Here is a 27,075-nt window from a genome sequence, read left to right as displayed (position 1 = left end):
GTCACTGCCACCTTCTCACCACATTCCAGCCCCCTCTCTTCTCACACCTGCTTTCAATCCACATCCAGCACGAAGCACCTCGAGTCCTTATTTTTGCTGAAGCTGTGCCTTCTGCCTGGAATGCCTTCTCCCCCTTGTCTGAGAGGCTGATTTGAATCTGTCCTTCAAGACTCAGATCAAGTGCCACCTCTGGGAACCGAGGTGCCCTGACTCCCGCTCTAGCCCGCACCGAGCTCTATCACCGACACCACTCTCCCGGCGTCCATCTCCCCCTGGACCGCAACCTCCCTGAGAGCAGGGCTGCGCATCTTTGTTCTATAAGTGAAAACACAGTGCTTGCTCTCCAGAGCAAAACCCAAGAGGCAAGCAAGGCAGAAAACGCAATTTCAAGCAGAAACTGGCTGCAAATTAAGAAGGCAACACAATCAATCTAAGAGAAGATGGCTCATTAGTTTAGAAAATAACTTGAAAGAACTCAGTGGAAATGCAGCAAGTCCCCCATCCCCATACAATGTACAAACTGGCATACACGGACATGGACACACACACACGCACACACACACACAGGCCACATGGGCGTGATCTAAAGGTGAGGGGAAAATGAAATAGTGCTCAATTGCTCCGTTCTCGGGCATGGGGGGTGGCGGGAGGGGAGAATCTTGGGAAAGCAGAAAAGAGAGAAGAAGGGGGTCAAGGTCGTGGGAAGTAGGGCAGCAAGCTGACATCTGAGGATAGATGGGCAGAGAGAAATTGCTTGAGGCCAGGACACTAGAGGAACCCCTTCACATTTTCATTTCTTCACTGTTCGTCTCAAACACTCAGGAAAGCCTGTTTTACAGCACCACCCTGTGCTGGCGGTGCCCTGGGATGGGGGGGGATCCAGGGCAAGCACAGAGCAGTAGGGGTATCAGCAGAGTGAGAGGAGAGTGGTAGGCGGGGCGCGGTTTAGCCCATTTGAATACGAGGAAAGCAAGTGGCCCAGGAGGCTGGGGTCTTGGGACTGTGCAGGTCCCACATTGCGGGGACGTCCTCCCCAGTCCTGCTGTCACCAGGGTCACCAGTGCGGGCTCAGGGGTCGTTGTGGGCTCCACTGCTCACTGGCATGCAATCATGAGCAGGGTACTTACCCTCCATACTGCAGGTTTTGCCTGCAAAGCGAGGATAAGTCATAGAAGTGTGTCTCCAACACGGCTGAAGCTTTTCCTAGTGAATGAAATCACCCAGGTGCTATGTCTAGCAGTGTCCAGCCCACAGTGAAAGTATTAATATCCAGGTGGCCAGTTCTGCAACTGTGCCCTTACTGTCCAGTCCGGGGACAGGCAGGAAATAGACAGTGTTTGTTGAATGAATGATCTGAGGACTTCGTCTCTGCCTCTGAACCCTTCAAGCACAATGTGTCGGTTCAAGCACAATGTGTCGGGGAGAACAGAACTCACTCTGCAAAGCCGCCCTGAACCCGCAGTGCCCACCCCACCAGCAGGTGCAGGGCCCTGGGAGCAATAGTCCCTCCCGCTCTGTGTTCCCAGGACACACTCGGGCTCTGGTGTCAGGGGCTGGCCTGCACCCAGGGCCAGAGAGCAGGTCTGGTGCCAAGGGCCCCAGGTGGGGAGATCTGCCATGGAGGGGCACCTGAGGGGCTGGGAGGGGGTCAGCAGCCTGGACGAGAATGAAGGGGAGGGTGGCTAGATGCCCTTAGAACACTAGGGTTCCTGCAGCGCACTGCGTTTTTTCAACCCCCCAAATTTTCATTATAGTTTTCCCCTAACATGCAGACCTTTTTAGACCTTTGGCACTGAGACCGTTTGCTCGTGAGTTTCCAGGAGTTGTACAACAATGAGCAAACAGAATAGGTAGCAAACTTTGAGTCAGCAGGGAGCCTTGTGTCCTTGGGGAAGGGAATGATCTAGAAGGAGAGGCTGGGCAGGACAGAGTAAGGCAGAGAGTAAGGCCTAGGAGGAGGTGAGATGAAGATCTGACACAGGGCTTGGGGGAGGGGGACAGGGGTGGATACGGACTCCCTAACAGCAAACGGGACTGGCTCCCATCCTGCCACAGCACAGAGCCAGGCTCCCCACAAGAAGGTGAAAAGCAAGGACATCACCAGGCCAAGAGGAGATTCAACCACCACCACAGCCCGAATGACAAGTACCGTTTATTAGCTACATGAATGGGCCCAGCCATGGGTTGAGCGCCGTCCCATGGACCAGCAGAGATGAGCACGGTCACAGCCCCTTCTCCACCCCGGAGTCGTGTCCATTCATACACTCTGGTAGAAAGTCTCTGTATGGAACACAGGGCACAAGTTCCCTTCGTTGGGCAGGGCGTCTCTCCGAATCACAGACGGTCCCCTCTCGGAGCGGCCAACAGAGTAGCTGGAACGTTGTCAAATTAAATAAGCAACCACAGGAGTTCCCAGGAGCCAGGGCTGGGGGTCTCTGGTCCCAGCGAAGGTGTCTGAGAGGCAGGCCTTGGCTCCAGGCCTCCATGGGGCACGTGGCCTCGGATCAAACTGGACCGGGGCTGACACAGCTTCGTCACCATTTAGGAGACTGTCCTTCGAACTTGGCAACGCGGAAATTTACATCAGGCCTTGTATAACCTTGAATGGACCTACCAATCTCCAGAATAATTTCAGCAAAGACAAAAAACAAAAAGACAAACAAACCAGAGGGACTCTGGCCCCAGAATCCCTCCCCACGGGAAAGATGAAGGCACAGAGCTTTTAGCCAAGTTTCCCAATATCATTGGCGTTTAGAGAAAAGGCTGGTCATGGCCACAAGACCAGCACAGAAAGAAGCAAAGGCAGTAGAGTTCACATGACTACTTTATATTAAAGTTTATTACATCTGGAAAATCTACTGTACAGGGAAAAACCCATTGGATTAAGCAGAGTTTTGCCAAAAGCAAAAGACTATCAACTCTTTGGAATATTCCTGATTCCAGCCCAGAGTCGGGCCACAGGAGCTAATCAAAGTGAACCTGGTCCTTCGTGGGGCAGCTCAGTGGCAGGTAGGGCCAAGACCCCTCTCGTCACCTTCCAGGAGAAAGTGTCCCCCAGAGATGGCATCAAAGGAAGGGCTTGGTCCTCTCTCCTCGATCCCCAAGCCTGAGGCTCCAGGATTCAATTCTCACACAGGCTTCCCAGCATCCCAGCCACTTGGGCCATGGCCCTGGCCCCGAGTTCATGGACACAGGCATGACTGCTCAAAGAGGTGACCACCCATGGCAGCCGGGATGGGCCAGCCCACCAACAGGGCCACCCAACAGACATTCCATACCCTGTTGCACACGTGAGCCACAAACTCAAGAGACAACACACGAACTAAGCCTATATGTTGGCTTCTGGATTTGGTTCTCCTAGTCAAAAAAAAAAAAAAAAAAAGTCTTCTTAACCCTGATGCTATCTCCTGACCATAGATTAGGGAAGCAGGATGGGGGATAACCAAATCAACTTACTTAACTTACCTCTGAAGTAACAAAGTCTACTGGGCTATAAACAAAGAAACTAGAGGAAACATGTGCAAAAACAATTTGACATCTAAATTAGACCTCTCCACAAAACAAAGTGAATTCCGACAGAGCCCTGACCTCCTGTCCCCACCACTCAGCGGGACACACCCCCAGCCAGGCCCGCTGGTCTCTACCAGTAAGTGCTACAGACATGTCAGCCCTCCCACAGCATCTTCCAGCCATCCGGGTCCCGAGCAGCGGGGTCCCCTTCTCTCCAGAGCTGGGCCTGGGGACGGGCTGCTCCGGTTTGGAGAAACTGAGTCAGCGTGGTGGGCTGCCAGGTGCCGGCTGTGATGGAAAGGTCAGTCATATGCAAGAAAGCCCTTGTGCCCAAGTCTCCAGGCAGAAGTCAGAGAAGCGGAGACGAGCCCTCTCCCCGGCACGCCCAGGACTCCGCGGGAAGGGAGCCTCCGGCGGGGCTGGGTGCGCCAGGAGGGTGGCGTGGTGGAGGAGCGCAGGGTCTGCAGTTCTTCACAGAAAAGGCAAGTGGGGGCCTAGCGAGTGGCAGGGGGAGGAGAGAGTCATCCCCCCCATCAGGCGTAGAACTCCTCCTGCTTGCTGGGCTTCTGGTAGGCCCCGCCATTGGCTTGTTTCGGCTCCTCCAAGGAGTAGCTGCCCTCGTCCTTCTTCTTCATCCGGTACAGCATGAAACCCACCAGGCACACAGCAAAGATGAGTCCCACGAGGCCTCCGGCAATGACCCCTGGGGCGGGCGGGGAGGACAGAGGTGAGCTCGGCTGCTCCTTGGGCTGAGTGGCGGCCCCGCCAGGGCTAAAGACAGCCCCCCGCCCCCAGAGCAGCAGTTTGTCCCCCATCCTACCCACCGGAGAGAAAACTCACCTCCCAGCACTTCCTTCCTGTCCAGGAGGCCCTGCGAGGCTCCCGTGGCCCCAGGATCCCCTGGGGGCCCATTCCGCTGGCCAGGTTCCACAGTGGCCCCGGCTGAGTTCTCCGCGGACACGTCAAAGGTGAAGTCCTAGGGGAGGGCAGGTATGGGATCAGGTTTGGGCGACCACAGCTAAAGCTGCATCCAGGTCCACTTCCAGCTTCCCTGGTCACCTCTGCCACCAGCTCAGACACACCCAAACCCAGGTCCCTCTCGCCAAATCACACTGGACCCTGCTGGACTGTGGCAAAGGTATCCCATCAAGTGATATAAAGCCCACGTTTTTATGTGAAAATAAATAGGCTCATTTTAGTGTAAAGTGTAACATTACCATGATGCTATAAGACGAAAAATAAGACCTGGTAGAACTTTCACACTCGCCGCAGAGGCATACGTTTTAGGAAGCCCTCTCTTCGGGGATCTTGAAGGGCTCTTTTGCACTGGTCTCGTACTTAGTCTGTCCCGCCCTGGGCTCAGCCCTGGGGGCGGGGGAGGATGGGACCTCGGGACCCTGCCTTCACTGTGGGGATTACGACGTGCTCACAGGGCGTAGGGGGTTGGCCGTGCCAGGTGTCCAGGCCAGTGCCCCCCACCCAATGCACTGTGCCCCGCCAGGCACTAAGGGCCACCCTACCCACTGGCCACCCAACGTCCCAGGAAATGCAGAGGACGACAGCGGGCCGACACCTACCTGCTCCCCAGAGTCCTCCCCTCCTGGGAGCTGGGTGGAGGCTTCATCCTCAGCAGCCTTCTCAGTGGCAGAAGAACCTCCATCCTCCACGCTGGGAGCCTGAGGCTCGGGCTGACTGTGACCTGTGGGAGCTGAGGTCTCGTGGTGGTCAGGCTGCACGTCCCTGTGGGGATGGGAGGTGGCAGGCCCCTGGGCCGTGGTGGCTCTGGCTGTTGATGCCCGGTGGGTGGTTGGGTGCAGCGTGGTCTCACTGGGTGGGTGGGTGGCCTCCTTCTCCTGGGCGGTGAGGCCAGGTTCCACCTCTGCCAGGAGCACCACCCCTCCCTCCTCAGGCTGTTCTCCAGTCGGCAGGATGGAGGTGGAGGTGGAGGTGGCGGAGGTGGAGGTGGAGGTGGAGGAGGTGGAGATGGAGGTGGCGGTGGTGTCTGGGCGGCTGGGCTCTGGAGCCGTGGGCATGGCCGTCAGGAGCCCCTTGTCCTTCCAGGTGGAGGGGGTCTGCTGTGACAAGGTGATATCTGGCAGAGCACCTGCAGAGCCAGAAGCAAAGCGTGTGAGCTGAGGGAGGCCCCTGAACATCAAGACCAGCCAAGCTCAGGCCATGAGGAAGGCCTGGCCAAGGACCCGAGGCTCTGACTACCAGGCCAGCACAGCAAACCCCTCCTCCTGTGAGAAGCTGTGTTTCCTGGGGTAGAGCTGGCTAAGGCGAAACTCAACTTTGGAAAATGAACTAGGAAAGCTGCCCTTTTCTGCTGCACGTGCCTGGGGACAGCCTGGTCTCTGGAGCCATCTGGGAAGGGATCTTTCCTGCGACCGCCGAAGCCCGCTCCCTGGGTGGGGGCATCCTTAGGGGCCTGAACGCCATATCCCCGTACACACACCTCTCTGGCCCCCTCCCTGATCCACCTGCCCTCTCCCCGGCCTCCCAAGTACAGAGGCCTGTGTCTTACGTCCTAGCTCCCGGGCCCCTGCCTAGGCCACTTTCCCCAGGGATGACCATAGCCCTCTTCTGAGGTCTAGTTCAAGAGCACCTCCTCAGAGAGCCTCCCTGACCACCTCTAGGCTCAAGGATTTCATTCCCCCAGGGAAAGGGGAAATAGGGAAGATAAAGAAACATTTATACCCCACTAGGCTCTGTGCAGCCTAACAGCTCCCAACAACCTTATGAAGTCAAGATGTTATTCCCATTGTACAGATGAGGAAATAGAGGCTTGGAGAAGTCAAATCACCTTCCAAAGATTGCCCAGTGAGTTAAAAAGGAGAACACGAGCCCAAGTCTGTTTGCAGCAGGCAGCCCCCAGGACCTCGTGGAATCCACACCCTTCCCACCTCAACCCACACATGTTTTCTCCTTGCAGCAGGGTGCCCATTCTCTTCCTTAGCCTCACCCTTCTGGCCCAGCTATGGGCGCTGTCTGACCGCCACCCCCAGCCCACGGCCTGCTGCCGTCTTGGGGTGGAGCCCTCATGCCCACTCACCTGCGCCCGAGCCAGAGAAGTTGTCCGAGTCATCTCCAGAGCCATCCTGATCTTCGGGGGGCACATTTATAGCCACAGTTTGCTGGAAAATGATCAGAAAAGAATATGAGTGGAGGTTTGGCTGGGGCCCTGCTATTCTGGGGTCCCCATCCTAGGTAGCTGAGTAAATCATGCAACCCCCCTGCTCCCCAAACACACACACCACTACACACAGCACAGGAAGGAAGCCCTCGTGTGTGGCTCTGGAACCCTCGGTTCTGGGCTGCCCCTTGGTTCCCTGCCAACACACACACACCCCCTAGAAGCTCAGTCTGCTCAGGGCGCCCCACACCTCTCAGAGGAGCAGACAGACAACACCACTGGTGGGAACAGAGACTGTGGCCCCCCTGGGACCAAAGCCCACCCTACACTGAGAATCAGGTCCTGGGAGCCACTGACCAGGGAGCTTCAGGGTCCAAGAGTGGGGCTTTCAAGGGCACCCCGGAACAACATCACAACCACCTGGCTCCAGGGAGGCCACCTCCAGGCATGCTGAGCACCAGGGTGCGGACACCGAGGGCCCCATGGCAGGGAGGGGCAGGGATGAGCGCAGGGTGAGTTGCCTGTGCTGAGGCAGGCCTGGCCACGATGCTCCTTCCCACACTCAGCCTGTTTTCTCATCCACTGGAAAAACTGGGTCCAGACCCACTTGGGGAAGGAAGGACAGGACATCCATCAGCCTGGGGATAGATGAGGCTGATCTAGAAGGGACCCTGCACTAAGGAGGCAAATGGTCTGTGAGCCTGGGATGGGCCCTGTGTGCAAAGAGCCGCCCCAGGGATGCTGCCTGCCTGGCCGAGCCTAAGAGGCTGCAGGTGCCAGACTGCAAACATATACCCAGGCCCTGAAGCAGGGGCTGTGCCAGCAGGGCCAGGCAGTGGGACCAGGCGGAGGCAGCACACACCACACACAGCCGAGCTGGCCTGCGCGGAAACCCAGCGGCCGGGGGGACCACCCCCACCCCTAACACTGGCTCCAGGACAGCAGATGGGGAAGGGAGGACCCAGCAGCCAGGTGGCAGGAAGAGTAGCCATAAGTATCCTGTTCAGCAACAAGACTTTGACCCAAATGACCCCATGCTGCAGTCCCAAAGTCAAGGGCCAGAACAAAGAACGAATGAAGAAGCAGGACAGCATAGTTCAGAGCACATGGGCTCTGCAAGCCCCCCTGACCTCTGCCACTTACTAGCTGAATGGCCCTGAGGACATCATTAAACCTCTTACGGCCTCAGTCTTCCCATCTGTAAAATGGGGATGGCAGTAATATCTACATCCCAGGACTGTTGCAGAAGTTTAATGAGGTTATGCATGAAAAGAACCTAACAGAGCCTGGTTCGCAGTAAGGGTCCCACCAACAGTGGTGGCTGCTCTAAGTTGGGGAAGCAAGAGCCACTCAGCCTGGGGAAGAGGATTCTGGGGCCCGTCTAGGAAGAGGGGGAGGGGAGGTTGGTAGGGTTTCAGGAGAAGAGGGGGCAGAAGGGAGCCAATTCATGGGTAGCTCTGTGCAGACTTGTCAGAGGGCAGGCCCCGCCCAAGGCTGGGCTCCAGGGAATGGGCCTCCTCAGCCCAAGAGGCCTTGCCAGGTCCTGGCCACGGGCCACGGGGCCTCCCTCTTGAGTGGAGCAGAGCAGGGAGGGACAGGCAAGACCTTTGGCCTCCTGAGGCAGAGCTGGATCAGGTGGAGGCTCCACCCAAGGGCCCAGGTCAGAGGGAAGCTTCAGAAACGTGTAGAAACCGTGAGGCTCGAAATACCACTGAGCTTCCTTTGAAAGTACAAAACGCACACTGTACCTCCTCCCCTCTCCACCGCCCCCCCGCCCCGCAAGAGAAAAGTTTTGGCCCCAGCAGGGCCTGTATGAGCTGCCACGGCCCATCCACCATGCACAGTCACAGCCCCTGGCCTCCAGCTGCGCCTCAGGCCACATCCTGTCTGCACTGTCCCCAGGTGGCACTTCAAACACCTGTCCTGCCTCCACGGAGCTTCGATCGAAGCTGACCCTCACCTCCCCAAAGCCTACCCCCTCCAGTAACAAAGAACACCGTCCCCCAGGCAGGCGCAGAGTGGGTACCCGCACCCTAACATACCCCCGCCCCAGGCCCCGGCAGATGCTCCCAACAGGGCAGCTTGAGGGGGACAAGCATTCAGGGGACACGTCCCACCCACACTCACCAAGACCCCCCTTCACTTCGCCCAACACCCTCGCAGCTCTGGAGGAGACCCTAGGCGGCAGTGCTCCAATTCCCAGCCTTGGGCAGAAAGCTGGACCTGGAGCAGGGGGCCAGGGCCGCAGCCATACCAGCCTTGGCTGCACACTGTGAAGCAGAAGCCAGGGTCCCCGGGCCCAGGCCCTGTTTCACAGACGGGGGCACTGAGGCCTGCAGAGAACACGATGCACCAGGACCCCCGTCCACCTTGGAGGCACCGCCCAAGATGCAGGCAAAACCAGGGAGACCCAGCCTCTCACCTACACAGAGAGGCCCCAACAGGTTAGCAGTTTCCCGAGAGAAGGGCTTCTCTCAGGACTAGATAAGACTTTGGATCTGCCCAGGCCCTAGAAACCATTTGTTCCCTCACCTTATCGCAGTCTTGTTTATACAACAAGCGCTTAAGCAAACACCTTCTCCCCTGAAACCAGCTCCCAGGCCTCAGGGCAGCCTCTCCCCTTTGGGGCTGGGTCTCCACCAAGGGGAGAGGCTGTAGTGATCTCCCAGACCTCCAGCTTGAACCTCCAGTGACAGCCTCAGCTCCCTGGGGAGGAAGTCAGCAGAAACTGCTGAGGTTGAACTTGGATCACCAGGTGCCAGCTGACTCTGGAGTTTGGGGTGAGACTTCCGGTTTCACCAGCAGGCCTGCTGTGCTACGAGCCTGTGGTCAGCTGCCTCCAAGGCCTCATATGGGGTTCTCCTCGGCACGGCCTCTGACACTGTTCTGAGACCACACGGCCACAACTCAGGGATGCCACGGGTGGGTTGGCCCAGTTTGGAACCCACTTCAAACAGCCTGGGAAGACAAAGGAGAGCCAGCTGTGCCTTTAATGGGGCCCTTTAACCTCTGTAAGGCCCAGGAAAATCAGTTTTTTGTACAACAAATCAAAAGCCGTATGAGAAGGTCTAGATGTTCACACCTTTGGTCTGCTCAAGGCAAAGGCCAATTTGGTCCTTCCCACACGCAGCACAGACCCTGGAAGCCCAGGGCCTGAAAGGCCAAAGCCAAATGGTCCCAAATTGTTTCTAGGGGCTGGGCAGATCCAAAGTCTTATCTAGTCCTGAGAGAAGCCCTTCTCTTGGGAAACTGCTAACCTGTTGGGGCCTCTCTGTGTAGGTGAGAGGCTGGGTCTCCCTGGTTTTGCCGGCATCTTTCGCTCAGGTCGGGGGGCAGACATGTGGAGCCTGGGGGACAAGGAACACGAGAGGAACGGCCAGCCCATCTCATCTCAGCCACACTGGTCTCCGGGCCACACCTGGGGCGGCGTGAGGAGGACACCCCGAGAGAGGACCTGGGGTCAGGGGTCTGGCAGAGCAGGAAAGGAAGTGTGAAAGGAGGGAGGCCTTCTCTGACACTGGAAACATTTTCCATCCCTTTCCTACCATTATCCTTTGATTTGAGGCAGGCAGGCCTGAGATCAGCATCTCCCGGTGATAAGGGTGAGGGTCTTGCCAATGGTCACCAGGCAGTGAAGTATCTGCAGACTTGCAGGCAGTGTTTGCTCCCTTCACCTGCCATTTCTCTCCCTCCCCTGCCCCGAAGGACCACCTTCCCTGATGGTCCAGCTGTTTTAAGGGAAACTTGCCTAAATCTCCTCAATGCACTGCAGGCCCCAGGAGCCATGGGATGAGCATGTCATCCTCAACAAGTAAGAGTTCCTGGGCTTCCCTGGTGGCGCGGTGGTTAAGAATCCGCCTGCCAATGCAGGGGCACGGGTTCGAGCCCTGGTCCGGGAAGATCTCACATGCCGCGGAGCAACTAAGCCCATGCGCCACAACTACTGAGCCTGTGCTCTAGAGCCCACGAGCCACAACTACTGAAGCCGGCGCGCCTGGAGCCCGTGCTCTACAATAAGAAGCCACCCACGCACCACAACGAAGGGTGGCCCCCACTCAGCGCAACTTGAGAAAGGCCCGCGCACAGCAACGAAGACCCAATGAAGCCCAAAATAAATAAATTAAATAAATAAATTTTTTTAAAAGGCAAACCATTAAAAAAAAAAAAGAGTTCCTGACCCCTGCCAGCAGCTGAGACCAAGATGCCAGCCCAGCTTCAGAGGTGGAGAGAGGATGGCATGGACAAGCAGGGTCAGGGCTACCAGGGGCTAAGGGTCTCCATCACCAGGTTGTCAGCCATTCCCAAGAGCATGTCGGGAGTCTGTGGGCAGAGGGCTGGCAGAGAAAGCTTCAAGAAGGCAGCCTCAAGCCCACTCCTGCCATCGCTCACCCCACACTGGCCATAGGAGGGCCACCTCCATCTGAGCAGACCTCCGCCCAGGCTGGCCCAGGAGGCCTGGGGCTGTGTTGCAGCATCCCTCCAAGACACCCTGGGCATAGCATGAAAGTTCCTTGGGAGGGTCACAAGTCAGGATACCAAGTGGGTGTCTCAGAGATGTCCAGGTGAAGGGCTTCTAACTCCAGGCTGACTGAAGAGGTTGCCTGTCTGACCCCTGACCCCAGCACCCCATCAACCCGCAGCCGTCAGATCCAAAGACCTGTGGTTTCCAACCCACACCCTGAGTCACTAATGTGTTACCCACTGCTTGATCTAAGTGATGGATAAACACAAATCCTTTAAAAAGCATTACTGAAGGGACTTCCCTGGTGGCGAAGTGGTTAACAGTCTGCGCTTCCAATGCAGGGGGGCCTGGGTTCGATCTCTGGTCAGGGAACTAGATCCCACATGCATGTCGCAACTAACAGTTCACATGCCACAACTAAGGAGACCACCTGCCACAACTAAGACCTGGCACAACCAAATAAATAAATTTAAAAAAAAGAAAAAAGCATTACTGAGGTCACATGCCAAAAGTACAGTATCACGCAAGGTCCTTTGATAGTAAAGAGAGTCTTCAACTTCAAAACTCAGGGGACCATCATCCAGGGGTTTTGGGGAGAAGAGAGGGTAAGAAATGGTCTCGTCTTGGCCTTGGTGAGCTCCCAGGTATAGCCCCCACTCCAGGACGCTTCTGGAAAGGGGAGCTGCACAGGCTGGGGTACAGAGGGTCACCCCACTGGGGACGCTAGGGCCGGCAGATGAAGCCTCCAGCCAGACCCCGGAGAGGTTAGGACAATGTTCAGCCCTGAGTCACAACCTCGGTGACGCTGGGGCCTCACTGGTGTGGCAGCCTCTGCAGCAAAGTGGGAAAGGGAGGTTTAGGTATCTGTTGGTTGTAAGGCTTGGGTGTGGCGACAGAAGCCCTGGCTGCCGTGGTGGGAGCTCAGTCACCGAATCCACAAGGATAAAGAGCTGCCCCTTGTCACAGTGCCCAGGTCACAGCCTTTCCCAAGCAGCCAGCCTTGGTGCCCGCGCTGGGGCTGAAGACAGCGGGTGGAGGGTAGGGGCCCAATTTGTTCCATGAGCCCAGGCTGAGGAGTCTAAAGGTAGGTGGGCCGCACAATCACACCAGGATAAACACTCCTCGTTCCCATCCCACCAAAATCCCACCCAACAGCAGGCATTCTCGGGAGGCTTAAATGAGATTCATGGTTTTTTAAAATCTTTTTTACCCCCCTCGGTTTCCTAGTCAGATGTATGGATCTAAGGGAAAAGAGCTGATTCCCCCAACCCCACACAACTCTCGGGGGCTGAGGTGTCTGGGCTACAGAACCTCAGCCTTTGCCCCTGACCTGTGTATCAAGATGCCAAACTGGCCAAGGTGACATTCACACCATCACCTGCCTCCAGGCCAGGGGCTCTCCTCCTTGGGGTCCCTAAGCATCACCAGGAGACTGTTGGAGATGAAGTCTTCCAAGCTCTATCCCTGAGGCTGATTCAGTGGGTTTGGGGCAAAGGCCTAGGACTCTGCACGTTGCAAGCTCCAGCTCCTGTAGGTGGTCTGCAGACTGCACGTGGAGAACGACAGTCTGGACAGGAGAAGGCCTCACCCGGAGTGGCCTGGGGGCTGGGGGAGGCGAGACCCCACCCCCAGCCCCACTCAGGTCCAGTGTTCAAAGAAGAGGTACCAAGTAGCCCCGAAAACAAGTCCTAGGGACAAAGTGATCCGAGAAAGTTCTAGAACATTCTCTCTACATTTCTGATACATCCATTCTCTATAGTCAGTACACCGTAGTGCCTGCCCGGTCTGAGGAAGAGGCCTCGCCGCAGAGCTGGGAGAACCCCTCAATTCCCAGTAGTGCTAGAAACAGGAAACAAAGAAAAGCAACACTCGTCTGTCCTGAAGCTGAGCTGAGCCTCCATCCTGCCTGCCCGGGGCTGAGCAGGACCTCCTCGATTCTCCGGGCAACTCTCATCCCGTCAGCTGGCCTGATGCAGTGACCAGGCTGAAACCAACAGGAGCCGCGCAGAGCCGCTGATGCCCTCTCTCGGGGGTGGGAGTGGGGGGGGCACCACCAATGAGGCCAAGGAGCCGAGAGAGGATGGGGAGCTGCAGAGCCTCGGTGCCATCGTCCCGGGGTGCCTGCCCGCCTAGGGGTGGCGGGGGAAGAGAATGTTACAAATACCCAGCCCCCTCCCGTGGCCCACCAAATGCCCTGGTGCCCGGCAGCAGTGGGGTTTGTGACTCTGCCTTCCCTCATCGGAGGGATCATTTGCACTCCCTCCCTCAGCCCTTGCTAACACGGCCTAAGCACGGACCTGAGGGGCCAAGCAGGCCAAAGCATCTTGGATCAAAGGTCTCCGGGAAAGGACCAGAGCTAAGGATGCCGGGGGAAGAGAGCCCTGACCAGGGGGGGCCACCCCAGGCGGAGGTCCTGCTCTACTGTTCCCTTGCTAGGGGACCTGGGCAGCTCTCTGCCTCTCACTGGACCTGGTTCCCGCCTGGACGACACAAGGGGCTTGGCTGAAGAGCCTAAACCCTCTCAGGGTTCTGACAGGCTAGGCTGGGCCCTGCGGCCCCAATTCCTTACCAGTGAGGCCAGAGTGGCGTGGGGGTGATAAACTGGCCACAGATGGTCATGGCGGGGTGGGTGGCAGGGCAGGACCGCAGCCCAGGGCCCAGGAAGACGCTGGGCTCCCCCAGGCCCAGGAGATCACGGAGGAATCACTTCCTCTCTGAACGCTGCTTTCCTCACTTGGGAGCTGCCAGGGAGGCCTGCAGAGGCCACTGAGGAGGCCCGGATCTCCTGGCTTTGGCCTCAAGACCCTGAAATCTTCCCCCCACCCCCTCTACTTCCGGGAGGGAGGGGCCCCACCGGTGCCTCGGGGCAGCACCAGCATTTCCTGGCCTGACAGGCATGGTGATTTATCAGCTCACCAAGAACCAAGTCAGGCTGGGACCTGCAGAGGGGTGATGGGTACAGCTCAAGGCGGGAGGGGCCCGGGAACAGACAGGCAGGGAAGAGGGGACTTCTTCTGCCCTCGCCCTGAGAACGTGCATCGGTGAGGGCACCCACAGGGGCCCCTGAGGAGGAGCACCTTTCAGGGGACCTCCTGGGCATGCACCCTTCCCCCCATACGACACACACACACACACACACACACACACACACACACACACACACACACACACACGACCCAACCTCAGCTGTTCCCACCCTGCCCCTAGGAGACAGACGTCACTGCTCTGGGGGATTCCAGGGCAGGGCCGGGGTGCAGGGCGCCATCCACACTTGGCTTAAAGACCCTTTGCAGTAGCATTTCCCAGCGCACTGCACGTCAGGGCTTTCACAAGGGAAACCCGAGGTCAAGGTCACAGAGCCTTTCTCCCTTGGAGTACCCCAGGGGCCAGGCTTGTGATGAAGGAGGGGTGATCCTGGTAGCCAGCTCCAGCCCCGATGCCCAAGCCAGGTCAGAGCTGCCACCAGCACCCCCGTACCCACCCCTCCGGAGAGCTGGCGCCTGCCTCACTGCCCGCGTGCCGAGGCTCGTCTTAGAACAGGCCCAGCTGAGGGCTGGGTGTGAGGCCAGGAGCTGGAAGACCAGTTCCTCTGCTTTTCCCCACCTGCCAGAACCTGGGCCAGGCAGGGTAGGATTCCACTTGGACACTGAGCAAGGCCGCCTGGCCCGGCCCAGCCAGCCTCTGTGCCCAGCACTGTCCTGGGAGCCAGACAAGGGCTGGCCAGGGGAGAGGGACCAGACCTGGTACTGGGAAACCTGGGCTCTATTTCCAACTTACTGGATGACCTTGAAGAGACCTTGCCTCAGGGTGCCCTTCTGCACGACAGGGGCTTGGCCAAGAGGTCGAAAGGGGGGTCCGAGTCCCAAGTCTGTGGGTGGGGACTCACGGCCCGCCCGGGACGGGCAGCCAACCACCAACATGGCACTCAGCAGGGGGAGGACCCGCAGTGGCAAGTGGGGGGAGGGGTATTTGATCACAGTGACTCGGGGTCACCGCTCTCCACTTCCCAAGGGCATGATGGCCTAGGCAGGATGCTGGAGATGTCCCACGTCAAAGTGACTCTGGAGATGGCAACTGTCAACCCACGGGGACAGAACGAGCAGCCAAGGCCCCCAGAGCCTCTTCCCCTCCCCCCCCCTCCGCCCTGGCTGTCCCAACGAGACAGCTAAGGCCAGAAGCTCATGGCAGGATCCCCCAGTCGGACCCCATGAGGGCCCCTGGAGCTGCTCTCTAGCTGATTAATCCCCAAACTCCGCCTGGCTTGGGGGCCTGACACGTCTGGCATAGGGGCCTCTAGAGACATCCTCCCCCTGCTCTGGCTAAATAAAGTGTCTTCAAGTTTCAAGGAGGCAGAAACTTGCAGCTTTTGACACACCTGCAGCCGCTGGTCAGGGCTCCAGCTGTGTGTATGCGGAGGGAGGGGAGCACTTTATCCTCCAGATCTCCCCAGCAGTGTCCGTGCAGTTACAGAGCATCCCTTTTAAGATGAAAATGCCTCTGGGAGGGCTAAGGGGTGCTAGTCACTGACACCAGAGCAGAAACTAGCTCTACGGGGGAAGGGAAGCTCCGGAACTGGGGCACTGGGGATGGGCAGGGGCTTTGGAAGATGGGAAAGGATTCCAAAAAGGAGGCTGAAAGATGCCAAGAGCAAATTTTTTAACCTGTGTCAGAATGTGGCTGCCAGCCAACCCCATACCCAAGAAAGAACGACAAAATTCCCTTTGCTCCTGCTTAAGCCACAGGTGTACATGGCTTCTCCTCCCACGTCCAGAAGAATAATGGGCTAGTCTGGGAACCTGCCTCTGGGATAAAGTACAATTCAGACCAAGTAGGCACTGAGGCTGCTGGAGCCCAGACAAAGACAAAGGAAGGTCAGAGTGTCCTTGAAGGGGTCCAGCGGCAGAGCAGAGCTGATACTTTCCGGCCTGAGTGATGGAAGGCAGAATTTCCTGTGAAGGCCAGGTCTGAATAGGCTGGGCCTGTTCCCCAGATTACTGGTGGGACCCCCACCAATAAGAAGCAAAGCAGCCTGGGCCCCTTCACTGTCAGCCTGCCCTCCTCCAGTGGCTTCCTGATGGCTAGAAGGTTCGCACAGCTTCAAATGTCCGGCACTGAGTTCCCAGGCCCTGGCAGCCTCTGCACACAGTAGGTGCTAAGGCAGTTAAAAGGAGGACTGTGGATGCAGCCCCAGTCTTATGAACTCAGAGAAACCCCAGAAAGGGGAAGAAGCCCTAACACCTGCCCAGGACTCAGGACAGTCATGGGGCAGAAGTAAGAACCCAAGGATCTGACCTGGGCTGCGGGGGGGGGGTGTCACTTGAAAATTAGAAATATTGGAATTAGGTCTTGGGGGGAAAAATAGTAATCACGGCTAATATGTCTTGAGTACTATGTGCCAGGTACTAGTCTAGGCACTTTACCTGAATGAATTCATTTACACCTCATGATAACCTTAGATTCCAGTACCAAACCCACCTTACAGATGAGAAAATTGAGGCAAAGGGGACGAGTCATCTGTCCCAGGGCACACAGCCACTGAAGTGCTTAGAGAGGGGGTCTAGGGCCAGGAAGTCTTGCTCCAGCAGGCATGCAGTTAGCCACTCCATCACAGGGAGGATTGCGGGCTCTCTGACCCTCAGGGAGAAAACAGCCATCATTTCCACTGGAGGCGGCACAGGAGAAAGTGCAGAAGGAAGGAGGACCCTGGGGTGGGGTGGGGTGGGGTGGGGCCCTCCCCCTCCACCCAGCAGCCTAGCCCCGCTCCCACTCCAGGGCACCCCTCAGTCTGCAGTTCTGGGCACAGGCCATGGGTCCCCTACAGCCAGGGGGCCCTGCTCAGCTGGCCTGAGACCCCCCCCCACAAGGTGCCCCGGCATCTGGCTTCACCGGGCCTCTTCCCACTTTTTACCAGCCTAGCCCACACCTCCTCGGGGCAGGAGCCGGCCCCTGGCAAAGGCTCAGGCAGAGGCGAGCAAAGTCTGGCCTGACAGGGAAGGCTCATATTTCTGAGAAGGGGCAAAAGCCGTGTTTGTAGGTCCTGCTACATCAGCACCCTGGGGTAAGACCAGCTGGCCATTCACACTGAGTGACGACTACACAGGTCAGGTCAGACTGTGCCCCTCCCCCCAGTCACAGCCACGGGGGGCTCTCCCCAGGGGACTCCCTAAGCAGCGTCAGCCCCAAAGCTCTCCCAGACTTGCTCCTCTGAGCCCAGACAAGGAAGAGGCTCCCAATCACACCACACAGGTTATTTCACAGGATCTTTTCAAAAGCCCTCCGAAGCAGGACTTAAAAAATCCCATTTTACGTGTAAAGAAACTGAAGCTTCGAGGCAGGTGACGAAACCTGCCCAGGACGCTCCCGGGAGGAAGCGGTGGAGCCTGGTAATGACGTGGGTCGCCCAGACTCCACGTCCTGTGCTCTTCCGGCCTCCGCACAACACCTCTCTCTGCGCCAGCCCCAGGTGGGACTAACCAAGGCAGACTGACCGGCCAGTTCTGGGTCCCACCTCGCCTGCCCAGGTCCAAGCTTTCAGGACCCCAGACGGGGCCCCAAATCCACTCCACAGGCAGGCAGACTCAGACATTCAGGCTCAGGCTGCCGCCACTACCCTGGGAGGAGAGCTGGACCAGGGCATCCACTGGACGCCCAGCCCCTAGATGAGGCTCTGGAAGGATGATCTTGTTCCACAGAGGGGTGGAAGGGAGAGGGGGTTAGGTTGGGGGCTTTCTGCTATTCACACGATTCCCAGAACCCAGGTGGCCTCAGCCACTCCTTCAGAGTCACCATGAAGACCTCAGGGCCGACTTCCTGGCCTGAGCCCTCCCGGAACTTTACAACAACCAGGCCTGCCCCAGGGAAACTCTGCACCTATGCTCACCCTCCGACCCCTGTCCCCTGCTCCCCAGTGCCTGTGGGGGGCAGCACCCGAGGATCTCAGCTCAGCCCCAGCGGGCCCATTCTCCCAGCCCGGCAGGCCCTGGCCAGCCTGGAGGTCGTGCTGCCCAGGCCCTCCCCCCACGGCATCCTGGAGGAGTGTGGTCACCAGGGACAGCAGTATGGCCCCCAGCGATTTTCTCCAGGAGAAGCTGGAGTGACCTCAGCCTCTACTACAGTCTCAGAGGTTCCTGAAACACCCTGCGAGCCCAAACTTGACCACATGTCCATCCGGGACACTCCCCAGAGATGGGACTCCAAGGCCCTGGACAGTGTTGTGGGCAGCAGGGATGTTGAGAAGCTACTAGAAAGAAGAGGCAATGCACTCTGTGCCCCTGCCACGGGACTGACACAGTCAAGTCCCCAAACAGGTCAGACGCGGCCAGGGCATCAGACGTGACGTGGAAACAGCAGTGCAAGTCCTCAGGTCCTCCTGAGGCCTCCTGGGGCCCAGCACGTGCTAGGAGCTGGGGTGGACGAGCCACCTCGGCCCTCCAGAAGTTCCCCCCCACCTCCCCACGCCCCACCCACCCTGGGCCAGGCCCCAGAACCCCGTCTCCTAAGCCTGCTGGGGGGCAGAAGGCACCCAGTGAGGCCCAGCATGGCCACAGGAAGCCTCAGGTAGCCCAAGTGGGAAAGGTTGTGAATTCAACGTTCCGTGGTGGGACAAGTCTCTGCGCTGCTCCGGAGACGACGGGAGCCCAAGAGGGGCCCCAGAGCAGCATTGGCAGTCTCCGCCACTCCCGCTGCCTCCATCGGGGGGCCCCCTGCCCTAACACAGAAAATGCCCTGCCTTACGGCCTGAGTTCCTGATCTGAGGGGCTCTGGGATGAACCCTTTCTCAGGCTGAATGACGGTTGGTGGTCACTGACCCCCTGGCCTGTCTGCACAGACCGACCCTGCTGTCTGGTCCCAGTGACGGCCACCCTCTCTTACACGCGGCCCCGGACCAGGCGCGGACCCTTCCCCACCTGCTCAGGGCTGTGCACACGGCAGGCAGCCAGGCTCTGGGCTTTAGATCTGGTCAAGCCAGGTAGGCTTCCCAACCCCCCGCGCTTGCGGCAGAACTCTCCTGAGGCAGCAGGAGCAGAGGCAGGCCCCACCCAGACGCCACCAGCCCTGTGACACAGCCGCGAGACAGTCACCAACATCCAAATGCGTGACCTCGCCTCTGCCTCTCAGCCGCACTCCCATTTCACACGCGGACTCACTGAGCCCAAGAGAGGCCCGTGCCCAGAGTCACTCAGCAGTAAAAAGGGTCGGGCTGGAAGCCAGGCCCCCGAGCCCTAGTCTTGCCTCACACACAGTGTGCTCAGGGGCAAGCTGGTTGGATGAGTCTCAGGGGAGGATCTGTGGGCCTGGCACCATGACTCAGCCGAGGAGTGGAGTGATAAGCACGCCTGCCCGCCCAACTGCCACAACCTGCCCGCTGCAGCTTCCGTTCCTGAGGATGAGCGGACCTGGGGCAGGTGGCCAGGAGGCCTGGGCGTGTGCAGAGAACACCACCCGGCCCTCACCCCCAGCCTGACCTTGCCCAGGGGCCTCCATCCACCTCTGGTTCCCACACTGAGCCCTAAGTCCACCCCTTCCAAGAGCAGCCTGCCGCGACTTCCACCCCACAGATGAGCCCTCGGGCAGGCAGTGCTCCCTCGAGTCCCCAGAGGAATAATGTTGGAGGATTCTGAGCCCCCGCTAGGTCCCCCCAGGGCCACGTTCACCCTCCCCAGGACAAGGTCTCTTTGCAACCACATGGCTGTTAGAGCTGAAGCAGATAAGAGGGGCCCCTTGAGTGCACAGGGGAACTGAGACGCAGAGGGGCACGGACCTGCCCAAGTCATACCATGGAGAATTAAACTGAGACTAGGCGGGACAGGGGTCCTGGCCACCCTTGTCTGTAGGAATAACTTCCGCACTCTTCTAAAGCCAGGGATAGAGGAAGAGCTGCAGTTAAAAAGGGAGGGAGGGAGGAAGACAGCTTCCTGGTTTCTGAGGAGGAAGTTGCAGACAGGTGGTGACCAGGTTTCCCCAAATCCCAGAGTGCAGCCTAACCTGCGGGGAAGCCCAGTGGGGAAATCGACGGGCCAAGCAAAGCCCAGCCATAGCTGCAACCCATGCAGCGTGCACACGCACGCACGGCCTCTCGTGGGGCTGCAACCCTCAGGTGAGTCACTGGGCAGAGGAGTTTCTTCCCAGGGCTGAAGGCCAGAGGAAGAGCAGCCTCTCCATATAATTAGGCAGCACCACAGAGCCATAAACGCGGGAGAGAGACCCTCAAGCCTTCCCCCTCCTGATCCGACGGCCCCAAGCCCCACGACTGCCCAGTGCCTCCACAGCCTTGAGGCCCTGCCAGACCCCCTGGCTCCCCAAACCCACAACGGCATGACAGGCAGCAGGACCCTTTCCAGAAAAAGCTTAGCCCACCCTGGCCCGTGCCACCCCTTCTCTGCAGCACTCCCCCGCAGGGTACCAAGCCCCAGGGAGCTGACCAGGTCCCCCTGCCTTGGACCTGGAAATGCAGGGGACTTTCTAGGGCTGACTCCCCACCCAATGTCAGCATCCCAAGGACAGGCAGAGGTGGTAACACCACACAGATAAAGCCAGCGCTTCTGGGGGGGCAGTGGAGGGGGCTCCCACGTCCACCTGGAGCTGGAAGTTGCATAGTTGCTGAAGTGACCCCGAGCGCAGGGTCGTGCCTCTGTGGGTGAGGGGATGCCCACACGCCTGCCCTCTCTCCGCACTGCCGGGGCACTCATGGCCGCTCAGAGGGAGGTTCCAGAATGCACGCCCAACCTCTGCCAGAACAGCTGAGAGGGAAATGACACCGCACTGAATCTGTTCCAGGGTGCAGGATCCTGGCGCCAAAAGCCCTCTTTCCACAGACTCTGTTAATCCCCTTCCCTCTCTCTAGACACACTTACGCAGGCCCTCAAGGGGGGGCTTTCAACCCAAGACTCCAAAATTCGTTGCTGAAAAGAAGGAGGAAATCAGGAAATCGTTTGTTCTGTAAAAATCCCAGGGTTCCAGGACTAGAACTCATTTAATGACAATTCCTCATGGCTGCTCTTGCAGCAGCGGCGGGACCTGGCATTGAAGGGGCCGGGAGGTGAGCCCAGTACAGGAGCCACGAGTCCTGGGTTCTGGTCGCCCCACTGGGGCCACGGTGCCCGGCTTCGAGGCTTAAAAAAAGATCTACTAATTCCACAAATGTCTCCCCAGTGTCCATGATGAAAGTCAGTGCAGGCTGGTTGTTGCCCTGGGGACAAGCACAAGGGCAAACCTTGTTGGTTTCAGCCAGTCTCCTATGCTGGGTTCGTGGGGGAGACTTGCCAGTCCTTCAATTTCTTCACGCCATACACATATGCACACACGTATGTACAAATCCTGGTTCTCCCACGTCGGCCCCTTGTAGGGGCTCACCTCTGCAGGCCTCATCCACAAAATGGGGACAATGACATACATGGTAAAGGTTTGGGGTAAATATGAAATAGGGATGCAGGAAAAGCATCGAGCACCCAATAGCAGGCACTCAATTAAAGGTGATCCTGGGCTTCCCTGGTGGCGCAGTGGTTGAGAATCTGCCTGCCGATGCAGGGGACACGGGTTCGGCCCTGGTCTGGGAAGATCCCACATGCCACGGAGCAACTAGGCCCGTGAGCCACAATTACTGAGCCTGCGCGTCTGGAGCCCGTGATCCTCAACAAGAGAGGCCGTGATAGTGAGAGGCCCGCGCGCCGCGATGAAGAGCGGCCCCCGCTTGCCGCAACTGGAGAAAGCCCTCGCACAGAAACGGAGACCCAACACAGCCAAAATTAAATAAATAAATAAATAATAATTAAAAAAAAAAAAAAAGGTGATCCTAATTCTATCGACAGCTAACATTCCTCTGGCGTTTTCATTAGCAAACACTTTCACACCTTCATTATTAAATGAATACGCAAATAAGAATGAGGACAAGGAGAACAGGTATGATGTTCTCTTTTACACAGGACATCAAGACTTGGCTGTGAAGTGACTCGCCTGAGACTACGTGGTAAATTAGTGGTGGAGCAGAGACCCAATACCAGGGCTCTACCTCACCCAAAGCTGTTTCTGGCCTGCCAAACAGTATGGGTGCACTGCCACCCGAATAAAACACAGTGTGAAAACTAGAGACAGGGCCCAAGCTAAGAATGAGAGCCCTTCGCAGTGGTTGAGAATCCATCTGCCAATGCAGGGGACACGGGTTCGAGCCCTGGTCCGGGAAGATCTTACATGCCGTGGAGCAACTAAGCCCATGCGCCACAACTACTGAGCCTGCGCTCTAAAGTCCACGAGCCACAACTACTGAGCCCACATGCCACAACTATGAAGCCTGCGTGCCTAGCGCCCGTGTTCCGCAACAAGAGAAACCACTGCAATGAGAAGCCCGCGCACCACAACGAAGAGTAGCCCCCGCTCGCCACAACTAGAGAAAGCCCGCGCGCAGCAACAAAGACCCAACGTGGCCAAAAATAAATTAATTAATTAAATAAATTAAGAAAAAAAAGAAGGAATGAGGACCCTTGCCAACCAGGATTTAGACGGAGTTAGCCTTACTGGGTCCAGGCTACCCGTGACTGGCAAGTCATTTACAACTTCAGCCAGGTGGAAGAACTTGGAACATGGGGTCATCATCAGGTGCTTACTCCAGAGGTCACTGACATCTGTTCCCCTAGGGAGCCCATAAGCACCTCCCTTGACAGCCTCTTTGTTATTCTAGGTACTATCAGGACACCACAGAGGTCATTGCTCACAGGTGAGACCCTTACTCAGCGCTGAAAACTCTTGTCTTAGAAATAATTCTAACAAATCTGACTTGTTTCTTAGTACAGCTGGAGAAAAGTGCCAGTTAGAACTGAACTGAAAAGCCGCTTGCTGTAGTTAGGCCCACAAATGTCACTTTTGGCTGCTATCAGACAGGGATGGAAGGGGAAAAAGAGCAAACCAGAATTCCAAGTGCACCAACAGAAGGGCACCAGGCCCAGGGGGAAAGTGCTCTTCACAGCTCAATAAACCCGGGAGACAAACGCCATAACCTAACATGGTGACAGCTATGAGGACCCTGGCATCCAGAGATTAAACTATGCTTAGTACTCTTTTGTTAATAAAGGAAGGGAAATAAATATTTCAGAGTCCCGCCCAAAGTAAGAATATTTTTGAGGGTAATAAGGATTCTTAGCTTCCTGAAAAAACCTGGATACCAAGGATACCTCATTCTCAAGAGACTTCAGAATCCAAAATTCTGCGGCAATAAAAAAAGATTCCTCTATAAACTACTCCAAAATTCAAGCTTTTCATTAATTCTTTCCAGGCTCCTCTCCCTCCCTTTCTTACCCCTCTCCCCACCAATCTGGGTTAATGAGGTTTTATTGGAACCCACTATGAGCCACAGGTAGAGACTTAAACCAGCCCCACCCTCCCTGTGGAGCTCAAGCCAGGAGTGACATCACCTCCAGAAGGCTCTGAGCCCAGGCGGAGGAAGTTAATGCCTCCCCCAGCCCCACCCACTCCACCAGGCCGTCGGGAAATGTCTCTACTAGCCCCCATAATTAAGGCAAAAAGGGATTTTCTGCCTTTCAAGAAAGAGAAGAGAGAAAGAGAGGAAACAGCAAATAACTTTCCAGAACAAGCAATTTTTCTTGCACGGCAAAAACAAAAGACCATGGGAATCTCACACACACACAACCACATGGAAACCTCTTTAGACAAACCTGTTCTCGTCTCTTGGGAGTGGTTTTGAGCAACCTCCTGCCCTAGCAGCCTTCCCTTGTCCAAAGTCAGGCGCCCAGGATCATACCCTACCTCACCGATCCCCAGGGGATTCTGACCTGCTTCCCACTGGGGCCAAAGTGAACCCTGGGAGAAGCCAGATCTCTGCAACCAGTGGACACCTTCTCCTATTTCAGCAAATCCCACTGCCTTATTTCTTTTAGGAAGAGAGTAGAAGAGGGCTCTGGGAAGGTACTTTATGCCCCCACTTTGAACCAAATATAGACAGCCACTGTAAAAGGGAGAGGACAGGGCTGGGAAAGAGAAAACAAACTACACTTAATAAACAAACAATCAAACAAACAAAAACCTAAGTTCTGAGCCAGTGTCTGACCCCAAAGCTTAGTGCTTTCAGGCTCAGCTCAACCACCCCCTCCAGGAAGCCCTCCCACCACTGCAGCTCTAAAGAGCCTCCCTCCCTTCCTTGTTTCCCCCTTGAAACTCAACTGCCCTGCCTTTCCATAATGTATCACATTTTCTAGGGTAGAAAAAAAAATGCAGCATCTGCTCCTTCCCAGCACACAGAAAAAGTCCGGGAAACGTGGCCCACAGAGAATCTCTAATCCCATCTGCCTCCCCGTGTTAAAAGGCGCTCTGGGATCCCCGCTCAGGAATGCCAGCCTCACCTAAGGCAAGCAAAGGAACCACCCCCAGCACTCCTGATTCTGGCTGGAAATAGGTGGAGTACTCCTGAGGCCCCATCTTGTGCCTGGAGAGAGTGGGGCAGCCAGGAAAGGCCAGGTGGGCCAGGGAGGTAAGCCAAGCACCTTCACCCTCTTCTCCAGAGTATTAACTATTGGTTCAAGGTGCAGTCTGAATCCCACAGAAGCCATGCTCTTCAAGAGTGAAGGAGAAGCCAGATGCCAACTTCTTGGACCTAAAAGCCAGGAGTGCTATGGAGACCCAGCTCAGAAATCCTGTCCTTCCCCATGGCTCCCCCAGATAGGGCACCCCACATGAACACTCCAACTCATCAGCAGTTCAAGCGGCATTAGGGACCCTTTCCTGGACTCCAAAATGTTTCCAAGCATAACGGTCACCTGGGAAGCAAGGAGGGCACTTCACATATCAGCCTGAAAAGCACCTCACCTGAGCCAGACCCTGCAAAATACCGCAAGGCTCTCAATAACTGGGAGCTACTATTATTATGGAGGGACCCGCTTTCAGAGGGTTGGCGTTGCTGAGGGACTTGTCCAGATAATACATTATAAGTGGAGGACCGGAGTACCCACTCCCGGCAGCCGCTCCTTCCCCTCCCACGTGCCTCCTTTTGCCAGAGCTAGGGAAGTCGAGCCGTCCCAGATGTGGTGGCCAGAGACTGCCACTTCCGGCACGGGAAGAGCCCCTCGGTCCGCACCTCCCCTCTCCATCCCGGGGGATGGCCGACCCGGCCCGCGGGGAGGACCCCGGGACTCTAGCAATGGGTGTGGGGACTCGGGGGTGGACATGACCACCCGGCGGCCAGGGGTGACACCTGGCGGCAGCCCAGGTCCCAGCCCATATTAGGGACGGCGCTGCGGGGCGGTTCCCAGGAAAGGGTTACAGGGGCCGAGAACAAAGCGCCCCCTTTGGGGAAGGCGGGCCAGCGGACTGCGGCTGAGGCGGGAGATCACTTTCTGGGGACCCTCGGGATGCTCTTTGTCGGCCAGGTCCCTCTTCAGAGGGGACTCACCCCTCGCCAAAGGTGGATGCTGGAGTCCTACCCAAAGGCCTCCCCCCCCAGCCTCGGGCTCCACATTTGTCCCCCTTTTCCTCCAGCTCCACTGGGCGGGCCAAGGGACCCGCCTTCCCTCGGCGCGGCTCCAGCACAAAGCCAGGCCGGGGGAGGGGAAGAGCCATTCGCGGGTCCACTCTCGGGGAAGCAGCCCGCGCGCCGCGGCGGTGCCCAGCGCCGGCTCGCGTCCCTCCCCGGGCAGCACAACTTCAGCAGCCCAGAAGTTGGGTTCTTGCGGGTCTCTAGCATTCCGGGGCCAACTTCCCGGAACCTCCCTCTACCAGCTCGGCCCGGCTCCTCTCGGGCAGCCAACGGACAGCCGAGGACCCCGCCTCCGCCCGCCCGCCCGCCCCAGTCCCCCTCGCAGCCCTGGCTGGGGCTCCTTAGCGAACACGCCCGCCTGCTCCCGCGCCGACACCGCTGCGCCCAAACTTGCCTCCGCCCGAGGGGCCAGGAGCCGGGGCTCGGCGAATCTGGTTTGAATTAGGGTCCGCGGACGGGGCGTAGTTGCCGCGATCACCGCATCCTCCCGGGTCACAGGCGGAGGAGCCGGCCGCCGCGGCGCCCGGGGTGACCGGGTGGGAGCCGGCGACCCCAGGCGCCGCCGCAGGCTGGCGGGCTCCTTCGCCTGTGGAACCGTTTTACCTAATTGAGCTCGGAGCCCCGGCGCAGGTTCCGCTCCACTGGGCGCCGCGGGCCCTGGGTCCCCGCCCCGAGCGGCGGCACCCGTGCGGCGCCCCCCGACGGCGGAGGTAATTGGGGCGGGAGCCCTGATTTCGGGGCTCCGGGTACCGGGGCCCGCCGGGCTAGCGCGGGAAGAAGGCAAGTCCCCGCTTCCCCTCCCCCTCCACGTGCAGCCGCCGACACCGGCGGCTCTGCCAACCCCGGCTTCCCGCCGCCTCCCAGCCCGGCCCCGGGCCGCACTCACCGGGAGGGCCGGCTGCAGGCGCAGCGCCAGCGCGCAGAGCCAGAGCCAGAGCGCCGGGCGCCTCATGCTGCCCGGACCGGCGGCTGGAGCGCGGCGAGCTGCGCGGGTCAGGGCTGCGCTGCGCTGCCCGGACTGCACGGGGCTCCGGGTCGGCTCCGAGGGTTGCGCTGCGCGCAGCTCCTTCGAGCGATGTCCAGCGCGCGGCTGGCTGTCCTAGGTGAGGGCTGCGGGGTCCGCCGGCTGCAATCCTTTCTACGGCTGGATTCCTCCCCGCTCAGCTCGGCTCCCGCCTGCACCTCTCCCGCCGAGCTCCGCCTTATAATAAAGCCGTAGGCCCTTAGCCGTTGCAAAAACTAGCCCTCCACCCCCAGCTCTCCAGGTCCTGGGGCCAGCCCCAGTCCCCACCCCCTAGGACCCCGCCCCCTGAGTGGCCCGGCCCCTCAGGAGCGCCCCGCCCCCGGCCCGCGGTGCGTGGGCAGAGCCTCGCCTACCTCCAGAGCCACCTTCCCAGCTGGCCGCGGTTCCGGTGTTGCAGCTCAGCAGCTCCAAGGTTCCCGGGTGGGGGGGGCCGAGCGCACTCCTTTGCGCCCCGGCCCAGGGTATTG

General features: G+C 58.2%; 1 protein-coding gene across 1 annotated transcript; it reads right to left on the bottom strand.

Annotated features, from left to right (window-relative positions):
* Positions 1-2,134: 2,134 nt before the first annotated feature.
* On the bottom strand, positions 2,135-26,843 carry SDC1 (syndecan 1). Its single transcript, XM_057558668.1, has 5 exons — positions 26,471-26,843; positions 6,563-6,644; positions 5,088-5,614; positions 4,351-4,486; positions 2,135-4,213 (listed from the first exon to the last, which is right to left on the bottom strand). The coding sequence occupies exons 1-5, from the start codon at positions 26,534-26,536 to the stop codon at positions 4,044-4,046; spliced, it is 981 nt and encodes a 326-aa protein (XP_057414651.1). The 5' UTR covers positions 26,537-26,843; the 3' UTR covers positions 2,135-4,043.
* Between the last annotated feature and the right edge of the window lie 232 nt (positions 26,844-27,075).

The sequence above is a fragment of the Balaenoptera acutorostrata genome, chromosome 12 (assembly GCF_949987535.1).
Source record: "Balaenoptera acutorostrata chromosome 12, mBalAcu1.1, whole genome shotgun sequence".
NCBI lineage: Eukaryota > Metazoa > Chordata > Mammalia > Artiodactyla > Balaenopteridae > Balaenoptera > Balaenoptera acutorostrata.
This window is presented reverse-complemented; position numbering and strand designations above follow the sequence as displayed.